At 41.9% G+C, this 10308-nt stretch overlaps 1 protein-coding gene across 1 annotated transcript in view; it reads right to left on the reverse strand.

The window, feature by feature from the left end:
• Window positions 1–1218: 1218 nt before the first annotated feature.
• The window catches only part of LOC104470000 (diacylglycerol kinase iota-like), a gene marked incomplete at its 5' end in the record, with an annotated part of 49368 nt that continues 40278 nt past the window's right edge, over window positions 1219–10308 (reverse strand). Inside the window, 5 exon segments of the mRNA XM_010084768.1 lie at window positions 1219–1348; window positions 2679–2703; window positions 2706–2793; window positions 4339–4379; window positions 5875–5944. Of these exon segments, the coding sequence (XP_010083070.1) occupies window positions 1219–1348; window positions 2679–2703; window positions 2706–2793; window positions 4339–4379; window positions 5875–5944 (354 nt within the window).

The raw sequence follows: 10308 nt of genomic DNA on the forward strand, positions 1-10308 counted from the left end.
GCACCTTGCAGCTCCCTTCCACACACATCCAAGACAGAAGAGAGACAAAGTGAAACAAGGACCACATGGTCTCTATGTCTAATTATTCTATACTAAATTTTAAAACATTTCCATAGGGATCCATATTCAGTAGAACTAGAAACATAAAGCATAAGTGACATACATAATTATACATTATGTCTTAGGTGGAAAAAACAACTCCAAAACACTAGAATTTTCCAAAGCCAGCAACAGAGTTCGGACAGGTGCTTCCCATCTAAACTTTGGTAGTGATTATGGATACACTGCTGGTTTTCAAAATCTAAAGCAAAAGGACCAAAAAGCTAGAACCACTTCTGAAACAGGCAAGAATAAGAGATGTTCTTACACAACCTACCAGTACCTGAAGGGGGCCTACAGGAGAGATGGGGAGTGTAGTGAGAGGACAAGGGGTAACAGGTATAAGCTGAAAGAGGGTAGATTTAGACTAGACATTAGGAAGAAATTTTTCACTATGAGGGTGGTGAGGCACTGGAACAGGTTGCCCAGAGAAGCTGTGGATGCCCCATCCCTGGAGGTGTTCAAGGCCAGGCTGGATGAGGCTTTGAGCAACCTGGTCTAGTGGAAGGTGTCCCTGTCCATGGCAGGGGGGTTGGAACTTGATCATCTTTGAGGTCCTTTCCAACCCTAGCCATTCTGTGATTCTATGAAATCTGAACATGACAAACAGGACTCCGGTGGCAGAAATCTCTTACATGAGGGAATTATCAGCAAGAAAAGCACTGTTTAGTCATCCCACACCAACAATGGCATATTTGGTTCAAGATTGTATAACAACTATTGCCTACATCTTTGAAAGCAAGCAGCCGTTGTAGAGGTTTCTGGTTTGCACATTGCATCAGAGCTACCTTAAGAGCAAGTGCTTTGGTCTTTCTAATAAGCAGTTGCCATGAAGGTTCTCTTAGCTGGAACTTCAGGCAACCAAAATAATCTATTTTGGAAACTTGGATATAGGTTCATTAAGAGCACAGGGTGCCACAGAGGGAAAAAAAACACAGGTAAGAACATGTAATAACAGAGAAAGAGGAAGAAACAGAAGGAAGGAGCAAAAGAGAAGAAGCAGAAGGACTTCTATAATTTCAGCACAACAGCACAATTCACTAAGCTTAAAGGAGCCACTAGGAGTTGACTGTGGCAATGGTGACAGTGCATCATCAAGCAGAGAAATGCAGAGGGCTCTTACTGCAGCATATGTGTCTGGCTGGCGTCCTTTTGTTTGTCAGGTACCTCGTAGTGTGGGGAAATCTTGCCGAGGCCACTGTCGCTCAGCATCCTCTTTCGAACTGCAGGGTTCCACCGATCTGATATTCTAGGGAGGGAAGAAGGAAGAGAAAGGTATTCACCCCTCAGAAATGACCTCACATGCTCCACTTTGAAGCTGTCTTATGCTTACTTGTTCCCAGAACTTTTCAGCCCATAGCAAGCTAAAACAGCTTAATTCACTATGAGTACGAGACTGTTCCTAAAGATGAATAGGACCATTTCTGGTCTGCCCAGAGGATTAGAAGAGCCAGAGACACTTCACCATCATTCTTAGGCACAAAGGACTTCAGGGCCTTATGCAGTGGTATCAGAGCCCTGACCATGAAGGAGTTTTTAACTCAATCGATAGAGATGTATGGCAGGACAGATACAGTCAGGGCATGCAAGGAGGTTGAAAGGTGATGAAGTCTATTAGTCCTGCTGTGTGCTCCAGGATGCCTAATGGAATTCATGTTATACCACTGTCCTTCTGTCATTACCACGGCTATATCTGATACTGTCCCCAGCTCTCCACCTAAGATCTGCCCTCCCACATCATAGAATGATAGAAAGGTTTGGGTTGGAAGGCACCTTAAAGATCATCAAGTTCCAACCCCTCTGCCATGGGCAGGGACACCTTCCACTAGACCAGGTTGCTCAAAGCCTCATCCAACCTGGCCTTGAACACCTCCAGGGATGGGGCATCCACAGCTTCTGTGGGCAACCTGTTCCAGTGCCTCACCACCCTCACAGGAAAAAATTTCTTCCTAATATCTAATCTAAATCTGCCCTCTTTCAGCTTATACCTGTTACCCTTTGTCCTATCACTACACTCCCTGATAAAGAGTTCTACCACATCTCTCCTGTAGGCTCCCTTTAATTACTGGAAGGCTGCTGTTAGGTCTTCTCAGAACCTTCCCTTCTCCTGGCTGAACCACCCCAATTCTCTCAGCCTGTCCTCATATGGGAGATATTCCAGCCCTCTGACCATCTTCGTGGCCCTCCTCTGGACTCACTCCAACAGGTCCATGTCTTTCTTACATTAAGGACCCCAGAGCTGAATGCAATACTCCAGGTAGGGTCTCACGAGATCAGAGTAGAGGGGGAGAATCATCTCCCTCGTCTTGCTGCTAATGCTTCTTTTGATGCAGCCCAGGATACAGTTGTCTTTCTGGGCTGCAAGTGCACATTGCTGGGTCATGTTCAGCTTCTCATCAACCAGGACCCCCAAGTCCTTCTCCTCAGGGCTGCTCTCAATCCATTCTCTGCCCAGCCTGTATTTGTGCTTGGGATTGCCCCAACTCACATGCGTCTCCCAATCCTTCAGAACAGGGGACCGGAAAAGAGACACCCAACTCTAATACAGCTGCTGAGTGCCATATCCCAGCACCACTCACCCAGAGGCCTGCTCCACTACCAGAAAGGTGTCCCCACCTGCTGTGACATTACCAGCTCTGGGTCCAGAATAAAAATCTCGTCCTGCGAAATTTCCGTCACAAAGTGCAAATGTTCCTGTTGGAGTGATACAAGGAACAAATAAATGAACCTGCAGCATCACTGGTCTCTCAGGGTACCCAGCTGGCCATAGGAAAGCTGGGTGCACATCAGGGTCTCTGAAGAGCATTCACAGGACTGTGTATTTGTTTAAGTGCACACACATGCTAAAACCAGTGTTACTGAACTCACCAATAAATAACTTCATCAATTTCAAGCCAAACAAGATTCCCAACCAGCATGCTTCACATTCATACCAACACTTAAAAGGCTGTTACTCAGTGACTCTGAGTCATTCGCGTGCAAATTGGAGGTCTATCCAAAAAGCCAGCGTTTGCATTTTGAAATGAGGACCAACACCTAAGGTCTGCCCTCCAATGATGGCTGACAGAAGTTTTCACTCTTGGTGGGTACTCTCCCAGACCTCCATTGCTCCTACATTCTGGTTTCACATCTCCATTACCAAAGCTCTCTCTCTCAGTCTCTCTTTTTTGTTATTGACAGTGAAGGCTCGTCGTCCTTCAAAAAACACCAAGTGTGAGTAGGCCTGTCTATGTAGGCGAATGGGCAGGAAATTTCCCACTGTTTGTGCACTGGGACCATCACACAGTATTGATCTGTTCCTCACAGAAACACAGGGCAAAGGAGTAGGAGGGAAAGATTACCATTTGTGCAGAGCCAAGTATTAAAGAAATGCAGAATAAGCCAGAGTTACATTGCCCAGTTTAACCTGTAGCAGCATCTTCTTCACCATTGCTTTCCAAATGTTAAAATACAACATTCATCAAAGAATTTGTATGACTGTGTGCAAAGAAGTCCCACAGTGGCTACATGCAAACACTGAACCTGGGACCTCTGAACTAAAGCCACAGCTCTTTCTGCTTGGAAATGGTCATATATTCATGTGGTTCAGAAACAGCTTACACAGTTCTCAGAAGGATGAGATAAAAATGACCACTGTGTGAAATCAACAGTTTGCACTTAATGCTGTGCCACTAATTGGCCTGTTCTGGCTACAAATCAGAAACACAAAAAGGCTTGTAAAATTTAAGTACCTTTTAGAACATATATTCAGATTGTCAAATCTATAGCACAGGTTTGAAACCAATGGAGCTACACACTGTTTTGGGGTTCCTTGGGAATATTTGATACAGCTTTGTTCATAATTCTCCAGTTGTAACATCACCTTAATTTCCATGGCTATTCCATGCCACACACACAGGATCAAGACTTCTGGTGACTAAAAGCATCAGTGAAAAGATAAACGCAAATACTCTGCTGCCACACAGATACCCTTAGTAAGGCTTGATAAAGATGACAAATGTGGAAAATTCTGATGTATACATTAGATTGGTAGTAAACAGAAGGGCAGATGGTCAGCAGATATAAAACTATGTAAATTACATCAACTAATACATGGCCCAGAATTTTTTCTCTATTTTTCACGAGACATCAGTAGCATTTTAGAATACACAGGAGGCATGGCAGATAATTCATTTCAAGCTGCATTTGACATAGCTTTAAAAAAAAATCTATAGAAACGGTAACTGAATAAAGATTTACCTGAGATCTGTCAATGCGGTAAAAACGATCAGCAGAAGTTGCTGCAAGACAGAGAAACAACAGAGCCTCAGTGAAGAAAATGGTCTGAGCAGAACCATTGCATGGGCAAGATGGGCTGAGCTAACATCACTACCATGTAAGACAACCTCTGTGTCAGTGAAGTCACAGTGGTTTCACAAGAACATACTTTGATTGATTCATTATGTCCATGTTCCTGTCCCATTAAACAGCGAATTTAAAGGTGAGGCTTAACAAAACAATATTCACTGAAACTATTAACTTGAAATAAATATTAAAAAAAAATACAAAATGTATTTCAGGTTTCTAAAAATAATTGATTACATTAAAAATGTGCAACAGAAAAAGCTGCATTGTTCCACTGAGAGTATAGCAAGCATATAATGAAATTGATGGGTCTAGTAGAATTAATTCAAAGTTTGAATCTAAAGAACAATAACATGCTTGGGAGCTCTTTGTAAATCAAATGCATGGCCACAGATATTTACCCTGAATTACCAATATGCTCAAGGAAAATTCATGCTAATCATGAAAAAACCATGAAAATAGGGGAGATTCACTAAACAAAGCACCTAATATGAATCTTGCCACTGCCAAATAATTTCTGTTACTAAACCCAGAAGTATTTTATCACCTACAATGTGCTTCAACAGATGTGATTTTTTTGTTTCTGCTTTGCATTTCATTTGGCCAGTGAAATCAGATTCGTTCATTCTGAATTTTTAATACAAGAGCATAGTGATGTAGCATTGTAGGTTTTGGCACTGCAAAGGAATATAAAATCCCTAAAGACAAAAACTGAATGTATCTACCCACACAGCTTTCTCCAAAACCCAAATAGATTCTCAATATGTTTTTTTACCAATTTTCCTCATGAGAGACAAGGAAGAGTGATTAGAAATTGCCAAGGAGAAAATGTTTTTGTTTACAACAATAAAAATTTCAGTCTCACCATGCTGAAGCTTTTGCAAAAGCAGATGCCACCCATTTTAGCTGCTAATTCCAGTGCTCTGGAGCCTGATGTAAAGCCTAGATAAACCATCTGCCTTGACAAAGGCTGGGTCAAGTATAAGTGCAGCCCTCCAGGGAGTTACATGAAGTGCAGTCTTATAGTCTACATTTCTGTCACCTAAACACTATAGCACTTAAAGAGAAACCAGAGTGAAGAATGCAGCTTCACCAGCAGCAGTGCATTGCCACAACCAGCTGCACTCTGAGTCCAGGCAACACCATGCAGTAAGTGCTGCTCATCACAGCAGAGCCACTAATAGACCAAACCTCTAACCACCACCCTTAGAAGAACACGCCTCCTTGGGGTGACAAACCTACAGCTGAATGAAGGGCTTGTTTCATTTTTCACAGTGGTAAGGGGGGCACTCAGCTCCTTTTTTACTTGATTAGTGTAATAAGAAAGAACAGTTACCCCTCCATAGTAATACTCTCTCTGATGAACTATCCTTCACATGCACACCAGAAGCAAGCAGCATGCTAGGCACAAGAGAAGGGAGATGCACTTACCATCTAGGAAGCACCATCTAGGAGAGAGCCTCTGAACAGAAAGTACTCTGGGGAAAGAGCTTTCCTGGTCCTGGATAGGGTAGGGAAATGACATTAAAAAATAACAAACTGTTTTTTCCGCTAAAAAGGACTATTTTCTAGTCTCTGCTTTTTGCATTTTGCTCTACTGACACTGCACATTGCAAAACCTACGTAACTCAAACCCACTGGATTTGCTTCTCACTGATATCAGGATTTGACTGTAATATAGAAAAGAGTAAACTGATATGATTCGCTTCAGCCACGTGCTCAGCCATCCCCTCCCCTTCAGCTCAGTAATACCAAAAAGCTTTGCATCAAAACCAGCTTTCTCAGCTATCTACAACCCCTCTTATTTGTGGGAGCACAGGAACAGAGAAAAGTCAAAGATACACATCAGTATCAAACAAGACCCATGAACTCTAATTCCCAGGTTTGTTTCTTGTGTCCCTGTCCCTTCCTTTACTCTGGCTCAGTGCTTTTACAGTCTTGCCCTCCTCTATCAATCTGCCACTCAAAGCAATTGCCCACCTTGCCTATCTCTGGTGTGTCCCAAATGCAGATCAGGGTAAAAAAAAGTGTTATTCTCTGCACCCAGAATACAGAGAGTGCAGACCTGGGGACCACCACCAGCCAAGCAAACAGACATCCTACATCAACACATTCCCATTCTGGCTAAAAAGGCACGCTCCTTCAGAGCCAACAGATGTTACTTCAGGAACCAAACCAAATGACAGGGGAGGAACGAAGATCTTCTCCCTGACCTGTACTCACCAAGGAGTCAAACAGGCTGCCCCTTGCTTTTTCAGCTCTAACTGAGCTTGAGAGGCAAAAGGGATCTCAGAAAGCAGAGGGTGGTCATGGCTCTGCTCCCTGCTGCCAGCGGATGGCCAGCCAACTTCCTAAAGCCACTGGGACACAACATTTAAATACAAATACAAAGCACAACAGCACAGATCTCGGGCACACACCCAAAATTTGTATAGAGGCAGCTTCTATCCCAGTGCAGTAAAATCACCACATCTGCAAATGATGTAAACTCAGGCACATATTAGCTCAAGATTAAACTTTACTCCTCCTTCAAACAACAGACTACAAAGCGGCGTACCAAAATCACAAGGCAAGAAAAGAAAAAGTAGAAGCAGTGGGGAGGAAAGGTACCTTTGAGAAAAGTATTGCTCTGCACAGAAAGCACAGAAAGTGAATAATTTATATGTACATCTATCCATAACATGGGCATACATTGGTGAAAACAGACCAGGATACAACAATATCTGATTGGGCCTTCTCAGAATATCACACAGGAGCCCAGCACCTTTCCCGGCAGCAGGACGCAGGACAAATGATTTTTGTATTGGGAATTACACAGCTATATCAGGTCAGTGGCTGTTTGAAGGTCCAACAGCAGAAAGTAAAGGCTGGCTGAAAGAGCAAGTTCCAAAAAGAGATTTGAAACAATCACAGGTTTTCAGACAGAAGAGACAACAGAGCTATGAATGCTTAACCCCTAGCACAACACAGAAATCCACCACTCCAGCCTGAGCTACAGCAGACCTTTTAGAAAGGCACCCAGTCTAAGTAAAAGACTCCAGGTGACCCAAACCCTACTATCCCCTCAGGCAGCTGGCACCATGTGCACTGTTTGAAGGAGGAAAGCAAGGCTGCTTTGTATACAAGAGGAAAAGTGCAGAAACACCAACACAAAATGGATGTTGTGTATCAAACACATCCAACACATCTGGACCATTCATACAGATTCTCAAAGGTTCACAGTTTCCTATATATTTTCCTCTGTCTTAGTGCTTAGAGTTTATATCATTAAGAAAACCTAGAAGTAATAGATATTTCTCAGCAATTTATCTTAATGTTTTGCAAATCTGACATATTTCTAAAATACTCCCTATCTGAGTAGCCACATGTGAGAAAAAATAGAGACTATATTGACAGAAAAATGGGAGTTTTATCAGTTCAATTCCCCAGGCTGCCCAGACGTGTCGGTAAGACCATGGGGAAGAAGTAGTTTGCTTTCTCCAGCCTGGGGAAAATCTCAGGGAATGCTGAAGGAAGTTGTCATTTCGATCTGATTGGGTAGAACAATTTCGAAATTGATTACAGAGCAAAGAGTGCCCTCATACGTTAAGAGGCAGACATTGCTCTCCAATTTACACAAAGGTATCTGACACTTTTTCAGCCACCTGAGAAAATATGAAGTCGTGCTGATGTTGCACAGATCCACGCAAGTTCTTGGCTTCCCCAGCTTCCTACTCAGCAAGGTGCCAGCATGCACTACGTGTTGTTTTCAAGCAGCTCTGATGACTATTAGCATTCTGCATTTTGATGAACATTCATTTCTCAGCCAGGTGAATGCATATCAGTGCCTGGCATGATGATTCTACAAAATGTTATTAATTTCAATTTATATCATGACAGTTTTTGCAAGATTCATCTTATTAACTTCTGCCTCTGGGATTGACTGGAACCATCTATTATTGCCTTTACTTTCTCATTATCCAGGACAGAAAAGCAAAGACGACTCCAGACAACTCATCTGCTGTCTCCTCAGTGCCCTAGAGTTTGACTATAGTCCTGTCAACAGATCTTGTCTGAAATGTTACTGCAGCAACTTACAAACTTTGCTTCATTAAAAAAAAAAATATATATATACACATATGTCTTCTGTTCATGACACCTGTATCTATAGCCACTCTGACCAAAAAAAAAAAAAAAAAAAAAACCCCAAACAAACACAAATACCTCAATTCTCTACCATATTTACTCACAGATTTTACTTGATCCCATAAATCTTGCTCTCACGTACAGGTTTTTGTCTCCAACCTCTGTGCATTACAAGTGAGATGAAGACAACGACAGCATAACATTCCATAAAGTGGACTAGTTCTGCACATGGGGACCAAATGACATATCTCAGTGGTTTAAGAATGAGATTTAAAATACACCTATGTCTTTCTCTCATATGGGTTTATAGAGTTGTGGGATGCTTAGGTTTGCTTGTATCACAACTGACGTGTATGTAGGAGAGTCAAGGCTTTTCTGAAATCCACCAGGTTTGCTAATGTCTGTGTATCTACATGCACAAAGCTTTATGTATCTTAATATTTAGTCCCCTATTTGTGGAAAGGTGAGGACTGGGATACAAAGGACAAAAGGAAGAAAACATCCAAAGATAACGGTACATACTCAAAAGGTAGATGATACAAATTGGAGAAATAAGTAAAAATTCATAGACCTAGCAGAGCACATAATGCTGGGAAAATGAAGATAGGGATAATGCTGGTAAATGTAAAATCAAGTCACAAATTGTATATTGTGATATGTTCCTTTCAAGACTTCATTACAGTTCAACTGCAGAACTAGCCTGCAAAGTCTCAGGCCCATGAGAATGATATTTTATGAGCATTAAACTCATTATAGAAACAGAACAGAATGAAAAAACAACTCTAGCATCATTTTTCTCATTTGCACCTGGGCTTGCTGATGTTTCTGCTGACTCCTCATGCTTTGAGCTGCAGAGGAATCACACAAGAGAACGCGTTTATGAGACCTAAAAGTACCCATGACACCTTATTACTGAGGTAAGAAGACAGTTCCATCAACTCAGGCACCTTATTCATGTCCTTTATCCCTTGTTTTTCCTCTTTCTGTAATATGTAGAGGGATACCAAGAAACACAGAACAAACCTCAAACTAACTTAACAAGGCAGTTTGTAGAAATGACCTACGGAGAATAAACCAATGTTTGAAGAATCTAAGATAAACAAATACTGAAGATAAAACACAGAGGGGGGTGCATTCAAAATGTGACATCATTAAAAACTGACAGTATGTTAGGGATTTGACACTGATGTGCACTAGAGAAGATGGCTAGACAATTAACATATACTGCTATAACTGCAGAGGTTAGAGCCAAGTATGGGGCTGACTTCTGACATTTCATACTCTCTTTTGGCCCTCCCCATACACACAGATTTAGTTCTTCATTTTACCTCAGGCAGTTTCCTATGCATGGCGCAGTGAGCAGCCACTTAGGTTAATTTATAATGAGTGGAACAGAATGATACATGCTGTTTTATTAGCCAATTCACTAGATACTAACACTGCTCTAAAACTCAGTTCCATGGCAATGATTGATACAAGTGTCAAAAATATGAGGTTAAAATTGGACAGGGAAATGCAGAAACAAACCATAAACTGGTAAGAAGGAGGCAACTTCAGGAAAACATGCCAAATTGCATTTTCTCATAGTGTCTTCCTGCATTCAGGGCATTTATAGTCATTCTTGTCAAACTGGAATTCTGTATCTCTCAGATAATCATTAAGCCCCAAGAAATTATCTGCAATTGCACTGCAATGGGTTCCCATCAGGTGGATCTCTGTATGCTTTCTCAGTGAACTCAT

This window comes from Pterocles gutturalis, unplaced genomic scaffold, assembly GCF_000699245.1.
Source record: "Pterocles gutturalis isolate BGI_N339 unplaced genomic scaffold, ASM69924v1 scaffold11310, whole genome shotgun sequence".
NCBI lineage: Eukaryota > Metazoa > Chordata > Aves > Pterocliformes > Pteroclidae > Pterocles > Pterocles gutturalis.